We start from the raw sequence: 18,361 nt of genomic DNA, 5'->3' as shown, positions 1-18,361 counted from the left end.
AAAGCATGGCTACAAAGACAAAAAAGGCAACTTTATTGTACTGGAATCTAGAGTTGAATACTGGAAACAGGCTTTGGAGCCTTGGCAGGAGCCACAGGACTTAGCAGGAGTAATGCCCATACCGGAACCAAAGTCTGGAGTAGTGCCCTCTCTAGGGCCGAGGAATGGACACACAGGTACTGCTGTGACAGGTTGGTGATACTAGATACACAGGTACTGCTGTGACAGGCTGGTGACACTGGATAGACAGGTACTACTGTGACAGGTTGGTGATAGATACACAGGTACTGCTGTGACAGGCTGGTGACACTGAATACACAGGTACTACTGTGACAGGTTGGTGATACTAGATACACAGGTACTGCTGTGACAAGCTGGTGACACTGGATACACAGGTACTACTGTGACAGGTTGGTGATACTAGATACACAGGTACTGCTGTGACAGGCTGGTGACACTGGATACACATTTACTACTGTGACAGGTTGGTGATACTAGATACACAGGTACTGCTGTGACAGGCTGGTGACACTGGATACACAGGTACTACTGTGACAGGTTGGTGATACTAGATACACAGGTACTGCTGCGACAGGCTGGTGACACTGGATACACAGGTACTACTGTGACAGGTTGGTGATACTAGATACACAGGTACTGCTGTGACAGGCTGGTAATAAGAGAATAGTCTTAAGACAAGACGAGAGTCAGAATAACAGAGCAGTCCGATCTTTCACCAAACACAAGAATGATATAGAAAAAAAAAATATGATACAGAAAAAAGGTCAGTAGACAAGCCGAGTACAGTGGCGAAGAAAACCACCACAAAACTGGGATACAGGCACTAAACAGAGGGACATGAATGAAAGACAATGTCAGGGCAGGGAGTGGTCTGAGAGGCAGTCTTTTATAGCAATGCTGATTAGTTAACTGCAGCAGGCAGGCAGGTGAAGCTAAAGAGCACAGCCAGTGCAGGCAGCAGGTCAGCAAGAAAACCAGCCTAAAACAGAGCAAAAGGTTCAATCCTGGGCATGGGCATGACAGTGGGTGGTGGTAGCTGACTATTAAAACAAAAACACTGCAGATAAAAATAATGTTAATTGACAGGAGCTGCATTGCTGTTGATTATTCCTTTTTATTTTGTATATAATATATTGAGTAACTTTACATTTTTTACACTGTATCATACTAACCCCAAGACATGCTACCGCTTTCAATTTGTAACAGGGTATTAGAGTACCTGTGCTCTTAATTAGAGGTGCCCACTAAAGAAGGTGGAGCTTTAAACACAGGAAAAAAATACAACATGGCGAGTGAGTAGTAACTATTCTACTGTACTTGTGCGCAGCAGTTTAATGCTTTGTCTTTCATGATTCAGATAGAGCATGCAATTTTGAAAAACTTTCTAGTTTACTTCTATTACCAAATTTACTCCATTCTCTTTATCTTTTGTTGAAAAGCAAGGGTGTAAGTTCAGGAGCATGCATGCATCTGGAGCACTATATGGAAGCAGTTTTGCAAGAGCACTAAATGGAAGCACTATTAAAGGGACAGTCAAGTCCAAAATAAACTGTCATGACTAATTATAGACAGTTTTCCAATTGACTTTTATCACCAATTTTGCTTTGTTCTCTAGGTATTCTTAGTTGAAAGCTAAACCTAGGAGGTTCATATGCGAATTTCTAAGTCCTTGAAGGCCGCCTCTTAGCTCAGAGCATTTTGATAGTTTTTCACCACTAGAGGGTGTTAGTTCATGTGTGTCATATAGATAACACTGTGCTCACACACGTGGAGTTCCTAGGAGCCAGCACTGATTGGCTAAAATGCAAGTCTGTCAAAAGAACTGAAATAAGGGGTAGTTTGCAGAAGTTTAAATACAAGGTAATCACAGAGGCAAAAAGTGTATTAATATAACAGTGTTGGTTATGCAAAACTAGCGAATGGGTAATAAAGGGATTATCTATCTTTTAAAACAACAACAAATCTGGTGTAGACTGTCCCTTTAACTGCCATGTAGTGCCCCAGACACCTACTTAAATAGCTTTGATACAAGTAAACTGGAAAATTGTTTAAAATGTCATGCTCTATCCAGTCCATTTAAGTTTAACTTTACTGTCCCTTTAAAAATACATCTCAACTTTACCACAAGACGTAATTATTATTGAGTGTTGCTAATTTTTCTCATGGAAAATGATAACACACACACTATATATATATATATATATATATATATATATATATATATATATATATATACATACATATACACACAATAAATATATATATATATATATATATATATATATATATATATATACACACACACACACCAGAAAATGCTGTGGCTACATTACAACTCATTCTGTAATTAAATGCTCTATTCACTGCAATCCTTAAAAACGTGACAAAAGTTTATCAGGAGTGTAGATCAGTAAATGCACACACAATATGATACATTATATACAAACAAGCACATAACATTTCCCCTACAAAAAGGGAAATGAGAGGCAAACATAAAACTCCCAGAATGAAAATAGAGAGTCTACAAGCTTCAGTAAAAAGGAGCATCACATTCTCCTGTGGAAAAATAAGAGAAAGAGGAAGTTTGAAGTTTCCTGTTCTCTTGTGTCTGACACCCCTGACCTATAGAAATGTATGTATAGGTTTAAAAAGATGTGGTAGAACCTGTAAATACAAATAGATATCGCTTATGGAATGCTTGAAGACAAGGGATAGTTATAGGTATGAAAGATTGTCAAGAAATGGGCAGAATAACATGAAGACACCAGAACGTTCAGAAAACGATGGCCATATATACACATAATCTGCAAAACAAATAGGAAGTCTAATGTTGATTCTTCCATTTACGCCATTTTATTATTTATTGGTGAAAATCTGCTTTAAAAGTCCAAATTAAACTTTAATGATTCAGATAAGACGTACTTTTAAATTAATTTCTATTGTCAAATTGACTTTTTTCTCTTGGTATCCTTTCATGAAAAGCATATGTATATATGCTCAGCAGCAATGCACTATTGGTTGCTACACAAAAATGCATCTTGTCATTGGCTCACTGAATGTGTTCTGCTAGCCCCCAGTACTGCAAGGAACAAGGGTTGTATCTATGGATTGCAATGTAGTGTTTAATTTCTGGTATATACCACACATATACAAACATTTAACTGTCCCTTTAAATAAGCAGTGCACTATAAAAAAATAAGAATAAATATGGTTAAATCACACAACAGGAAAAATTATAAAAATGTTTTAATGAAATAAGAATCCAAATTAACAGCAACAGAACTAAAAAGATACAAATGCACTTAAAAAAATATACAGATGCCAATCCATTATCATGCAATGATGTTCGAGAAGAAACTTTCCATTCTTATTTGCAGTATCTATCGGCTTTTAGTTTAGATCGTCTGTAAAATAAACAAAAAAGGATTACAGCCTTGACTTGATAAACATAAAGGTCAACGCTAATAAATGATAATTTAACATACAGAAAAAAGCAATGTAAATATTTCTAAACATTTAAAAGGATTTTGTGTAAAACTTGTGCTTGTCTTAAAGAAACATTTCAGCACTTTTCCCATCAACTATCTAATATGCAGATTAAAACATTTCACTTTGCAATATATACTATTTTTCTATATATAGCGTTTTTAAAATTATAATTTTTCCACTGCCCCCTGTTTTTTTATCCATACCATAGCCAATGTTGTAAGTCGTATTAATATACGACCAAGGATGCGCTTCATGAACTAGTTCTGGTAACGTGCATCAGGTGCGCAAGCGCAGTGCATTTGTGACGTTGCACATTACCGTTTTACTCCGTAATGCTGACAAGTTCTCAGCTGCATTGTTACCAGCAAACAGCCTTAGTAAGTATTGTTTTTAAAAGCGTTTCAGTTAGAGCAATTTCACAATACAGATTTGTTTATCAGTATAACTATAGGAAGGTAAATATTTCTAATTAAATTAATCGTTAAAGGGACACTCCGGTTTTATTACTTTTTCATGATTCAGATACAGCATGCAATTTTAAACAACTTTGCAATTTACTTCCATTAAAAAAAAAATGCAAGAACTCACAGACTATACGTATATGCATTTGTGATAGGCTGATTGCTATCACATGGTACAGGGGGAGTGGAAATATACATAACTTAAAAAAAAATCTACTACTCATTTGAAATTCAGAGTAAATGCTATTGTATTGTCGATTATGCAAATCTACTGTGTTTACTGGTCCTTTAACTTCAAAATTTTATATTTTTTTCTGTCACATCTTTTTTAAAATTAAATACAATACTTTAAACACATTCATGAGCCCCAAGCTATAACACAGTATATATACACTAATTTTAAATAATATACACATATGCATCTGCCTACCACCTCCTGGTATATAACTTTAGTGAGATGAAGAAAACAATAGCTAATGTGCATGAATATGCGCAGACTCGGGCTATTAGTGACTCATTTACATACTAAAAATTATTGGACAGCGTCAGCAGCCTACAACACACTGAAAATAAAGGTTTTTCCTGAGGGGCGTTTTGAAACTTGTCATGAGGACTTCGAAAAGGCATTTTGTGTGAGTTGAAACAATATTTTATGTTTCACTAATTTGTTTAATATATATATATCTTATTCAAAACTGATGTGTGACTTCTATGCATAAATAAATAAAAACATTTAAGCTGGAATGTCCCTTTAACCCTTTCGTGACAGGGTTAAAGTGTCTACATCGGAACACCTGTTCCGATGTAGACAAATTGAAACTACGCGATCGTGCATACGATCGCGAGATTTCAATTATTGGATCGCATCTGGGGGGCGTCCCTACAACCCTAGGAACGCCCTCCAGACCGCGATCAAGTCCTTGAAGCGCAGAAGGCTTCAGGACAGCCGTTTGATATGACGTTCTATTCCGTCATAACGGCTTTAAAGCCCAGTGTAAATATGACGGAATAGAACGGCATAACGGCGTTAAAAGGTTAATGCTCCCTAGCAAAGCCAAAAAGCAAATTCTACAATCTGCAAATCAAAATGCTGGTTTAGGCAATTTGCAGCATTTTGAAAACTTAGGTTACAGATTCTGTTTTTGATCTAAAGAACGAGACAAAGCACAATCTGTACACAAAATATTCAGTGAGAATGTTATTCACATAATTGTGACTCCCCATTTGTTGACTATAATTACACATAAACAGATGAAACAATAGACAAAATGTAAAGGTTTGCATTATTGTAATGATGGTTGACAGACACCAAACCTATGTGTTTAGGATGGCTCAGAACCTCATCCACTTTACTTGAATAATGTAGAGGAAGTCTGACTATTTATTTGTAAGAGGAAGCAAGGATGACTCATACACTCAAGGCGGCTAGTATGTGATCACCCCTTATTTAAAATAGATGCAAGGTGACAAATTTGAAAGAAGATTTTATTACAAGACCAGAGACTCATATTTTGCATTCTCTTTCTTTACTACTTAAATGCAGTTTTTAAAAGTATACATAATAAATACAAATAACTGTCAAATTTTGAAAAGAGACAGTAAAACAAAAAACAGATCAGTGACCAATAGGAATTGAGAACTGATTAGACTAAAACAACATAGCCAATCAGGTTGATAATGTAACCTATAAACTGTCCAATATACAGTAACACATCCTCTTTCTTTTACTGCTTCAGGAAAAGATAAGTATTGTGCTGGATAATAAACAAAATGTGTTGCATTATTTATTTTCTCTCTCATATATTCTCTATTTAATTATCTGTAATTTCAATCATTTCTTATTTGCTTTTCTTTTTATATTTACTTCCGTTTTTGTTTTTTTACAATATTTTCGTTGGTTACTTTGTTTTATCATATAATAATCGTTGGTTATAAAAATTTTGTTTCCCCTTTTGTCTTTTTTTTCTATTTCTGTTCGTATAATATTGGCCCTTCCTTGCTGTTTTGCCGTTGGTGCTCATTTGTATACTTTGTTGCGATCCAACTGGCAATAATTGTTCCGTTTTGCCTGACTAAAACATTATTTGTAAAGCTTTGGCTCCATCTCCTGTTCAAATCATTTAATTACATTGGAGAAAATTTTTTCTTTCTACAAATTCATTGTTTAATCATAAATACTTTGGGGTAATTTTCTTCATAAATTTACTTAGATAAGATATTTACTTTTAAATTAATATACTTTATTTTAATATAGTTTTGTATTTATTTATTATTACTTAAATAAGTTTTATAACATTATTATATTTTATTTTATTCAACATGTCTCCCCAGATATTAACCCTTCACTTAATTGTGAGAGTGTACAAAAAATGATTGACAATTCCATGAATTCTATGCTGGAAAAAATAACATTTTTAATTGACAAATTCTCAAAAAAGGCTACTAAAAGAAAAAGACCAATTTCTAGTGGTATAAAAACCAAGTACGAAATTGGTAAAGAAATCTCGCCAGCTTGTATCTGGCTCTGCCGTTCCTTGCAGGAAAGGAAGAAAAACACCAGCTATTTCCTCTACTTCCAAGAGGTCACTTATGGAAGAGGCTTTGGCCAAAGATGATAATGTTGAAGTTTGCTCTGATACAGATATTAATTCCGATTCTTCTTTAGATTCGGTAAAATCTGAAGTTTATTTTTCTCATTCTTCATCTGAAGATTCTTCGGCCTCTCCGAAGATTAAAAAAATAAAAAAACGCCTTAAAAATCCAAACATTTGGATTCTAAAAAAGTAAAATTTTTCGACTGCCTAGGAAATCCTATGTTTAATGCAGATGATTTGCACCACCCTAGATCTGCGGAGTGGTGCCCTTCATCTGATATTGCAGAGTTTATTGACTTCCAGCTCCGCCAACCTTTAAAAAGGGATTCTAGAAACAAAATGAGGGCAGAATGTCCTAGACCAATTCTGCCAAACAATGCAAGAACTACCCCTGAAGTTGGTCCAAAAATGTTAAAATTTATAGGGTCCCCAGGTTTTAAATGAAAGAAAGGGATGGATAGGGCGTGGAAAATTTGTCAGGACAAAATGTTAGACACCATTGGCCCCTTAGCTAAACTTTTTGACTTATCGGAACAAGCTGTATACGATAATTCTCTGTTAGACCCGGTCATTGTCAGAGAATGGTTCAGAGAATGCTCACCTTTTTAGGGAACGCCAATTCTGCTATGTACACTGAACGCAGACGCAATATTCTTAGAAGAATTGACCCCAGGGTGTGTGATTTCGCAATAAATGAGATTCATACCGATACAAATGGCCTTTTATTTGGCGATACTTTTATCAAAGAATTAAATAGTTTTGTAAATACTTTCTCCAATCTTAATAAAGTGAGATCACCAATGAAAAAGATCTTTCACCAGGATCGTTTTTCTGAACAGGCTGGGAAAGGTAGAGGCCGCTTTCCCGGCCGTGCTTCATACCCAAATAGGTTTCAATTTGCCAATCAGCAATTCCACAATCAAAGACAATATCAGAATCCAGTCTCCTCAAGCTTCTTTCCATCCAGAGGAAGATTTTGGAACCCAAGACTTCAGCGTTCGAGGCAAAGATCCTGCTCACCTCAAGGTAAATCTTTCTTTTCCTCCCTCTCAGATTTCTTCCCAAAACATAGGAGGCAGATTATCTCTTTTCACACACAACTGGAATCTGATCACTACAGATCATTGGGTTCTTCTCACTGTTTCATGTCTTTTTATAGATTTTATTTCTCCTCCAGTTCAAAATTCTCTTCCCCTTCCAATAAAGTTTTCAGTTTCAGACCGAATTTTAGTTCAAAACGAAATTTCAAACCTTTTAGCAAAACAAGCAATAGAACCAGCTTCAAATATTCAAAACTGTTTTGTCAGCAATCTTTTTCTCGTAAAAAAGAAAAATGGTCAATTTCGCCCAGTTATAAATTTAAATAAGAATTTAAAATGCCTTCGTTGTCTATCAACATTTCAAAATGGAAGGTATTCATCTTCTCAGAGAATGCCTTTTAGACAACGATTTTTTAGTCAGATTAGACCTAACAGATGCTTATCTCCCTGTCCCAGTAGCTCAAGAGCACAGGAAATGTCTCACTTTTGTTTGGGAAGGAAAGACTTGGAGCTTCACTTGCATGCCTTTCGGTTTATCTTCAGCTCCTTGGATTTTCACCAAATTAATGAAACCTATAATTACCTGGCTTCGCCTTCGAGGCCTTTGTCTCATCTATTTAGACGATATTTTGATTATGAATCAAAACTCTGTTATTCTAAATTCACAACTCCATCTGACTATTTATATTCTAGAAAATTTAGGTTTCTTAGTCAACAAAGAGAAGTCCGTCCTTTCTCCAACCAAATCTTTAACCTTTTTAGGTTTCCAAATAGACACATTGAAGTCTACACTCAGCCTTCCCAGAGAGAAAATTGTGAATATCAAGAAAGAGATTTCAAAAACTCTTTCTTTATCTTTAGTTCCCATCAGGACTTTAGCCAGAATAGTTGGGTTACTCTCATCCTCTATTCAGGCTATTTTCCCTGCTCCTCTTCATTACAGGGAACTTCAACGTTTAAAAATTTGTCATCTTCAGAAAGGTCTCTCATATTCTCACTTAATTCCTCTTTCTTCAGAAGCCAAAGAGGAACTTTCGTGGTGGCTCTCCAATATAGAAGCTTGGAACGGGAGAGCCATTTTTGGGAAAACTCCAGATCTTATCATAGAGTCCGATGCCAGTCGTTCGGGCTGGAGAGCTCGTTGTGGACCCTCAATCACAGGAGGAAAATGGTCTTCAGAAGAAAAACGTTTTCATATCAACTGCTTAGAACTTTTGGCAGGCTCTTTTGCAGTCAAAAGTTTTGTCAAAGATCCTTTGCCTGTGTCCATTTTACTCAGAATGGACAATATTTCTGCAGTTCGTTATTTGAATCGCCTCGGTGGTACAAAATCGAGAGATTTATCGATTATTACGAAGGAATTCATTAATCTTTGCTTGGACACAAATATTTCTGTCAGGGCAGAATACATGCCAGGTTTATCCAATGTGGCAGCAGATTGGGGTTCTCGATATCTGACAGATTCCAGCAATTGGAAACTTCATCATCAAGTTTTTCATTCGCTTCAATCTCTCAGAGGTCCCTTTTCAATGGATCTGTTCGCTTCGAGACTGAATCATCAGATTTGTCCTTATTTCAGTTGGCGCCCAGTTCCAGATGCCTTAGCGATCGATGCATTTCTTCACCCCTGGCCTCTTCGGACAGCTTATGCGTTTCCCCCATTCTCAATGATTCAGAGAACCATATCAGTAGTCCGTCGGGATCTCCTTTCAATTCTCCTAATCACTCCCCTTTGACCATCTCAACCCTGGTACCCATCTCTTCTAGAATTGTCTGTCAACCATCCTGTTCTTCCCCTTCTCTTGTCAGATCCAGAAGGTCATCCTCACGATCTTATCCTTCAAGGATCTCTTCGTCTCATAGCATGGTCAATTTCGGGCAATCTTCATCTCTCCAAGGTTTATCACAAGCTCAGGAACTCCTTCAAGACTCATTGGCCCCCGGGACCAAAAAATGCTATTTTTCCGCATGGACCAGATGGTCAAGCTGGTGCGTGGAAAGAAGTTTGGATCCCCTTTCAGTTGATATAATTTATATCATTAATTTCCTTACATCTCTTTTTGATTCGGGATTAGCTTACAGAACCATCAATGTTTCTAGATCTGCCATTTCGGCTAAACATTCTTTTATTAATAATTTTCCTGTGGGTCAACACCCTTTAATTTGCAAATTAATGAAAGCAATTAAACTCAAAAGACCTTTAGCTCCTAAATATTCTTCTTTTTGGGATGTTGATCTTATATTTTTCCTTTTTAAATCTTGGCCTTCAAATGAATTTTTATCCTTGAAACAACTTTCTGCTAAATTAGCTACCCTTTTGTGTTTAATTTCTTTTCGTAGAGTTTCTGATGTTAGAGCTTTAGATTTTAATTCTAAACGTTTTACTCCTGAAGGTGTTACTTTCTTTATCTCTAAAAGAACTGTCTTTTTCAACCTCTATATTCTATCTTTATTTACCTTCTGAAACTCTCCTTTGTGTGGTTGTATGTCTCAAAGAGTATGAACGCAGAACTTTTTCTTTTCGTTCTTCTGCTTCTAATCAACTTTTATTATCCTTTATTCCTCCTCATTATCCTGTATCCTCTACTTATATAGCCAGGTGGGTTAAATGGGTTATGAGTGAAGCAGGTATTGATATGTCTTTTTCTGCTCATTCTGTTAGAGGATCAGCCGCTTCTAAAGCATTTTTGAAAGCTGCTACCCTTCAACAAATTTTGGATGCAGCTGACTGGTCTTCCGATTCTGTTTTTAAACAATTTTATTTTAAACCCATTGAACACGCCTTGCTTAACTTACTTTGTTAGTTGCTTTAATCTAGCAAAATATGAGTCTCTGGTCTTGTAATCAAATTCGGATTATCCTAAATTATGAAGGTATAATCTAGATTTTATTAAAGACACAGAGACAAGTATTTTCCCTCCACTATATTATATTGTTAGATTTTCCCAACCTTTATTTGTTTTATTATATTATTAATCTTGATTGTATATTTGTTTCAGTTACCAATCAATAACAGGGATATACTCCTAAGTGGTTTTGTCCCATCTCATCTCTGTGAAAAGACGAAACTTCAATCAAGTTTTCCTCATCTGGTTCAGTCTTCCAGTTGTTCTTCAATCCTTGCATATGAGACGGGTATTTCCTCACGGATGATGCTTCTCCTCAAGTTTCTACTCTTCTGTGATATCTGTTGCCTTTTCGTATGGGTTTATTTCTTCATGATGGACTTTTTGTTTCCTTCTTCAGTTACAAAGAAAGAGGATGTGTTACTGTATATTGGACAGTTTATAGGTTAGATTATCAACCTGATTGGCCATGTTGTTTTAGTCTAATCAGTTCTCAATTCTTATTGGTTACTCATCTGTTTTTTGTTTTACGGTCTCTTTTCAAAATTTGACAGTTATTTGTACTTATTATGTATACTTTTAAAAACTGCATTTAAGTAGTAAAAAAAGAGAATGCAAAATACTCGTCTCTGTGTCTTTAATAAAATCTAGATTATACCTTCATAATTTAGGATAATCCGAATATTCTGTCAGGTGATTTTCTCTTTGCAATTACTCTTCAATATTTTCTTTTAATGGTGACAAAAAAAGAAATTCAATGTTATCTTCTAATTTTCAAATAGGTATGTAATCTTAAAGGGACATTAAACTCACGGTTACAACTTCAGTAACATGGTTACTACTCACTATGCTTGTGTTTTTCCTCCTGTACCTGCAGCTCTCTTTAAAGCCTCTCTCATTTTAACTAATTACAGAAGCCGTTAGTAAAGCTCTGCATCTTCAGACTGGGCACCGCCATTTTGTAGCTTGCGTATTGTTGTATCCTGTAACAAAAGCAGTGAGCTTTCACAGATTAGTGAAGCTACTGCCTTTTAACAGCTGTACCTTGCATTTTGTGTTAGCTTACAAAAAAGAAAACAGGGGATTTACATATTTGCTGTACTATATATATATATATATATATATATATATATATATATATATATATATATATATATATATATATATATATATATATATATAGTTTAAAAGTTACATAAATATAAAAAGGCCTCAGAAATAAGAGCAATGTACAGCTCCCACTCTGTATTTTGCACTCTAAACTGAAGAGAACAAGACAGATTGTCCAGAAAACAATATCACTGATCTGCAAATGCCCACCATTTGTGTCACAGTGTCTGGGTATACTTAAATTCCAAGATGGTGGCTCCCAGTGTGAGATCTTCACTAACCAGCACATGTAAAGGGTTAAAATAAGAGAATGGTTTTAAAGAGACCTTGCAGTTTAAAATTCCTTTAAATGCCAACGTTTGTGAAGGTGAATAAATAGTAAATGTGGAAACAAAGTGTATGACTGAAATATTTTGGAAATAACATAATTTATGCTTACCTGATAAATTCCTTTCTTCTGTTGTGTGATCAGTCCACGGGTCATCATTACTTCTGGGATATTATCTGCTCCCCTACAGGAAGTGCAAGAGGATTCACCCAGCAGAGTTGCTATATAGCTCCTCCCCTCTACGTCACCTCCAGTCATTCGACCAAAGACCAACGAGAAAGGAGAAGCCAAGGGTGTAGTGGTGACTGGATTATAATTTAAAAAATATTTACCTGCCTTAAAAAACAGGGCGGGCCGTGGACTGATCACACAACAGAAGAAAGGAATTTATCAGGTAAGCATAAATTATGTTTTCTTCTGTTATGTGTGATCAGTCCACGGGTCATCATTACTTCTGGGATACCAATACCAAAGCAAAAGTACACGGATGACGGGAGGGATAGGCAGGCTCATTATACAGAAGGAACCACTGCCTGAAGAACCTTTCTCCCAAAAATAGCCTCCGAAGAAGCAAAAGTGTCAAATTTGTAAAATTTGGAAAAAGTATGAAGTGAAGACCAAGTTGCAGCCTTGCAAATCTGTTCAACAGAGGCCTCATTCTTAAAGGCCCAAGTGGAAGCCACAGCTCTAGTGGAATGAGCTGTAATTCTTTCAGGAGGCTGCTGTCCAGCAGTCTCATAGGCTAAACGTATTATGCTACGAAGCCAAAAAGAGAGAGAGGTAGCAGAAGCTTTTTGACCTCTCCTCTGTCCAGAATAAACGACAAACAGGGAAGAAGTTTGGCGAAAATCTTTAGTTGCCTGCAAGTAGAACTTGAGGGCACGAACTACATCCAGATTGTGTAGAAGACGTTCCTTCTTTGAAGAAGGATTTGGACACAAGGATGGAACAACAATCTCTTGATTGATATTCCTGTTAGAAACAACCTTAGGTAAGAACCCAGGTTTAGTACGCAGAACTACCTTGTCTGAGTGAAAGATCAGATAAGGAGAATCACAATGTAGGGCTGATAACTCAGAGACTCTTCGAGCCGAGGAAATAGCCATTAAAAATAGAACTTTCCAAGATAACAATTTTATATCAATGGAATGAAGGGGTTCAAACGGAACACCCTGTAAAACGTTAAGAACTAAGTTTAAACTCCATGGCGGAGCAACAGTTTTAAACACAGGCTTGATCCTAGCTAAAGCCTGACAAAAGGCCTGGATGTCTGAATTTTCTGACAGACGCCTGTGTAACAAGATGGACAGAGCTGAGATCTGTCCCTTTAATGAGCTAGCCGATAAACCCTTTTCTAAACCTTCTTGTAGAAAAGACAATATCCTAGGAATCCTAACCTTACTCCAGGAGTAATCTTTGGATTCACACCAGTATAGGTATTTACGCCATATTTTATGGTAAATCTTTCTGGTAACAGGCTTCCTAGCCTGTATCAGGGTATCAATAACCGACTCAGAAAAACCACGTTTTGATAAAATCAAGCGTTCAATTTCCAAGCAGTCAGCTTCAGAGAAGTTAGATTTTGATGTTTGAATGGACCCTGTATCAGAAGGTCCTGTCTTAGAGGTAGAGACCAAGGCGGACAGGATGACATGTCCACTAGATCTGCATACCAAGTCCTGCGTGGCCATGCAGGTGCTATTAGAATCACTGATGCTCTCTCCTGTTTGATTTTGGCAATCAATCGAGGAAGCAGCGGGAAGGGTGGAAACACATAAGCCATCCTGAAGTTCCAAGGTGCTGTCAAAGCATCTATCAGAACCGCTCCCGGATCCCTGGATCTGGATCCGTAGCGAGGAAGTTTGGCGTTCTGGCGAGGCGCCATGAGATCTATATCTGGTTTGCCCCAACGTCGAAGTATTTGGGCAAAGACCTCCGGATGAAGTTCCCACTCCCCCGGATGAAAAGTCTGGCGACTCAAGAAATCCGCCTCCCAGTTCTCTACTCCCGGGATGTGGATTGCTGACAGGTGGCAAGAGTGAGACTCTGCCCAGCGAAATATCTTTGATACTTCCATCATTGCTAGGGAGCTTCTTGTCCCTCCCTGATGGTTGATGTAAGCTACAGTCGTGATGTTGTCCGACTGAAACCTGATGAACCCCCGAGTTTTTAACTGGGGCCAAGCTAGAAGGGCATTGAGAACTGCTCTCAATTCCAGAATGTTTATTGGCAGGAGACTTTCCTCCTGACTCCATTGTCCCTGAGCCTTCAGAGAATTCCAGACAGCGCCCCAACCTAGTAGGCTGGCGTCTGTTGTTACAATTGTCCAGTCCGGCCTGTTGAATGGCATCCCCCTGGACAGATGTGGCTGAGAAAGCCACCATAGAAGAGAGTTTCTGGTCTCTTGATCCAGATTCAGAGTGGGGGACAAATCTGAGTAATCCCCATTCCACTGACTCAGCATGCACAATTGCAGCGGTCTGAGATGTAGGCGTGCAAAGGGTACTATGTCCATTGCTGCTACCATTAAGCCGATCACCTCCATGCATTGAGCTACTGACGGGAGTTGAATGGAATGAAGGACACGGCATGCATTTAGAAGCTTTGTTAATCTGTCTTCTGTCAGATAAATCTTCATTTCTACAGAATCTATAAGAGTCCCCAAGAATGGAACTCTTGTGAGAGGAAAGAGAGAACTCTTCTTTTCGTTCACTTTCCATCCATGCGACCTTAGAAATGCCAGAACTAACTCTGTATGAGACTTGGCAGTTTGAAAGCCTGAAGCTTGTATCAGAATGTCGTCTAGGTACGGAGCTACCGAAATTCCTCGCGGTCTTAGTACCGCCAGAAGGGCACCCAGAACCTTTGTGAAGATTCTTGGAGCCGTAGCCAATCCGAATGGAAGGGCTACAAACTGGTAATGCCTGTTTAAGAAGGCAAACCTTAGATACCGGTAATGATCTTTGTGAATCGGTATGTGAAGGTAAGCATCCTTTAAATCCACTGTGGTCATGTACTGACCCTCTTGGATCATGGGTAAGATTGTCCGAATAGTTTCCATTTTGAACGATGGAACTCTTAGGAATTTGTTTAGGATCTTTAAATCCAAGATTGGCCTGAAAGTTCCCTCTTTTTTGGGAACCACAAACAGGTTTGAGTAAAACCCTTGTCCTTGTTCCGACCGCGGAACCGGATGGATCACTCCCATTAATAATAGATCTTGTACACAGCGTAGAAACGCGTCTTTCTTTATTTGGTTTGTTGACAACCTTGACAGATGAAATCTCCCTCTTGGGGGAGAGAATTTGAAGTCTAGAAGGTATCCCTGAGATATGATCTCTAGCGCCCAGGGATCCTGGACATCTCTTGCCCAAGCCTGGGCGAAGAGAGAGAGTCTGCCCCCCACTAGATCCGGTCCCGGATCGGGGGCCCTCGGTTCATGCTGTCTTAGGGGCAGCAGCAGGTTTCCTGGCCTGCTTGCCCTTATTCCAGGACTGGTTAGGTTTCCAGCCTTGTCTGTAACGAGCAACAGCTCCTTCCTGTCTTGGTGCAGTGGAAGTTGATGCTGTTCCTGTTTTGAAATTCCGAAAGGGACGAAAATTAGACTGTCTAGCCTTAGCTTTGGCTTTGTCTTGAGGTAGAGCGTGGCCCTTACCTCCTGTAATGTCAGCAATAATTTCTTTCAAACCGGGCCCAAATAAAGTTTGCCCCTTGAAAGGTATATTAAGTAATTTGGACTTAGAAGTTACATCAGCCGACCAGGATTTTAGCCACAGCGCCCTACGTGCCTGAATGGCGAATCCTGAATTCTTAGCCGTAAGTTTGGTTAAATGTACTACGGCCTCCGAAATGAATGAATTAGCTAGTTTAAGGACTCTAAGCCTGTCCGTAATGTCGTCCAGCGTAGCTGAACTAAGGTTCTCTTCCAGAGACTCAATCCAAAATGCTGCCGCAGCCGTAATCGGCGCGATGCATGCAAGGGGTTGCAATATAAAACCTTGTTGAACAAACATTTTCTTAAGGTAACCCTCTAATTTTTTATCCATAGGATCTGAAAAAGCACAGCTATCCTCCACCGGGATAGTGGTACGCTTAGCTAAAGTAGAAACTGCTCCCTCCACCTTAGGGACCGTTTGCCATAAGTCCCGTGTGGTGGAGTCTATTGGAAACATCTTTCTAAATATTGGAGGGGGTGAGAACGGCACACCGGGTCTATCCCACTCCTTAGTAACAATTTCAGTTAATCTCTTAGGTATAGGAAAAACGTCAGTACTCGCCGGTACCGCAAAGTATTTATCCAACCTACACATTTTCTCTGGTATTGCAACAGTGTTACAATCGTTAAGAGCTGCTAAGACCTCCCCTAGTAATACACGGAGGTTTTCCAATTTAAATTTAAAATTTGAAATATCTGAATCCAATCTGCTTGGATCAGAACCGTCACCTACAGAATGAAGCTCTCCGTCCTCATGCTCTGCAAGCTGTGACGCAGTATCAGACATGGCCCTAGAATTATCAGCGCACTCTGTTCTCACCCCAGAGTGATCACGCTTGCCTCTTAGTTCTGGTAATTTAGCCAAAACTTCAGTCATAACAGTAGCCATATCTTGTAATGTTATCTGTAATGGCTGCCCAGATGTACTAGGCGCCATAATATCACGCACCTCCCGGGCGGGAGATGCAGGTACTGACACGTGAGGCGAGTTAGTCGGCATAACTCTCCCCTCGCTGTTTGGTGAAATTTGTTCAATTTGTACAGATTGGCTTTTATTTAAAGTAGCATCAATACAGTTAGTACATAAATTTCTATTGGGCTCCACCTTGGCATTGGAACAAATGACACAGGTATCTTCCTCTGAATCAGACATGTTTAACACACTAGCAATAAACATGCAACTCGGTTACAATTTTATTTAACAAAAATGTACTGCGCCTCAAGAAGCACTAAACGATTAAATGACAGTTGAAATAATGAACTGAAAAACAGTTATAGCATCACTCTTTACAAACAACACAACTTTTTAGCAAAGGTTTGTTCCCATTAGTAAAATAACACTAATTAAATTTTAAACATAAAAATTACAGAGCAACGTTTTAAATCACAGTCACTATATAAGTCTCACAGCTCTGCTGAGAGAATCTACCTCCCTTCAAAGAGGTTTGAAGACCCCTGAGTTCTGTTAGAGATGAACCGGATCATGCAGAAAATACAAGAGTAACTGACTGGAAATTTTTGATGCGTAGCAAAGAGCGCCAAAAACGGCCCCTCCCTCTCACACACAGCAGTGAGAGAGAAACGAAACTGTCATAATTAAAACAAGCAAACTGCCAAGTGGAAAAATAATGCCCAAATATTTATTCACTCAGTACCTCATTAATGCAAACGATTCTACATTCCAGCAAAAACGTTTAACATGAAAAATACCTAATAAAAGGTTTAATGTACTTTTACAGAGTAATTCCGGTGAAATACCATCCCCAGAATACTAAAGTGTAGAGCATACATACATGTTCATTATAACGGTATGGCAGGATTTTTTCATCAATTCCATTCAGAAAATAAAAACTGCTACATACCTCAATGCAGATTCAACTGCCCGCTGTCCCCTGATCTGAAGTTTTTACCTCCCTCAGATGGCCGAGAAACAGCAATATGATCTTAACTACTCCGGTTAAAATCATAAGAAAAACTCTGGTAGATTCTTCTTCAAACTCTGCCAGAGAGGTAATAACACGCTCCGGTGCTATTGTAAAATAACAAACTTTTGATTGAAGTTCTAAAAACTAAGTATAATCACCATAGTCCTCTCACACCTCCTATCTAGTCTTTGGGTGCAAGAGAATGACTGGAGGTGACGTAGAGGGGAGGAGCTATATAGCAACTCTGCTGGGTGAATCCTCTTGCACTTCCTGTAGGGGAGCAGATAATATCCCAGAAGTAATGATGACCCGTGGACTGATCACACATAACAGAAGAAAAATTACTCCCATGATGCTGTATACCCATACATGCTGTAAATATGATAAACACACACATTTTATTTTGCATCCTATATGGTGGCAGTTGCCATTTTTGGTTACTTTCTAAAAAAAAATGCGGTCTGCCAGAAAAAAAAAAAAAAGATACAACATATGATTTGTGTGGGTAAGTTGTAGAGAAAACACCGAAACAGAAAACAAAAAAACTTTCACCCTTGAGCTCATTGCTATAGATTTTATTCATTATCATGAAAATGCAGCTTACAACTTAACCAAATCCAACAGGTCTCAAAGTGCTGACGGAACAATGACACTATATCAGACTTACACTTATGTCAAAATACTATTCAACCCAATGATAAACATTAAAATATATTTAATGTAGTACCATTAATACAGTAAGGTGTGTGAAATATCAAAAGTTGATGTAAATACTTAAAAGGTAAAGGGATGTTAAACACAAATTGTACACTGCATGATTATGAACCTTCAT

At 38.0% G+C, this 18,361-nt stretch overlaps 1 protein-coding gene across 4 annotated transcripts in view; it reads right to left on the bottom strand.

Moving 5' to 3' along the window:
* Positions 1-3,250: 3,250 nt before the first annotated feature.
* The window catches only part of FRG1 (FSHD region gene 1), a 76,614-nt gene continuing 61,503 nt past the window's right edge, over positions 3,251-18,361 (bottom strand). For all 4 annotated transcript variants that reach the window (XM_053703902.1, XM_053703900.1, XM_053703903.1 and 1 more), the window contains one exon: positions 3,251-3,425. In XM_053703902.1, the coding sequence (XP_053559877.1) occupies positions 3,389-3,425 (37 nt within the window). In that variant the 3' untranslated portion in view covers positions 3,251-3,388. The remainder of the gene's footprint in view (positions 3,426-18,361) is intronic.

The sequence above is a fragment of the Bombina bombina genome, chromosome 2, assembly GCF_027579735.1.
Source record: "Bombina bombina isolate aBomBom1 chromosome 2, aBomBom1.pri, whole genome shotgun sequence".
Taxonomy (NCBI): Eukaryota; Metazoa; Chordata; class Amphibia; order Anura; family Bombinatoridae; genus Bombina; species Bombina bombina.
Note: the sequence above shows the minus strand (reverse complement) of the source record. Positions and strands in the feature narration are given on the sequence as shown.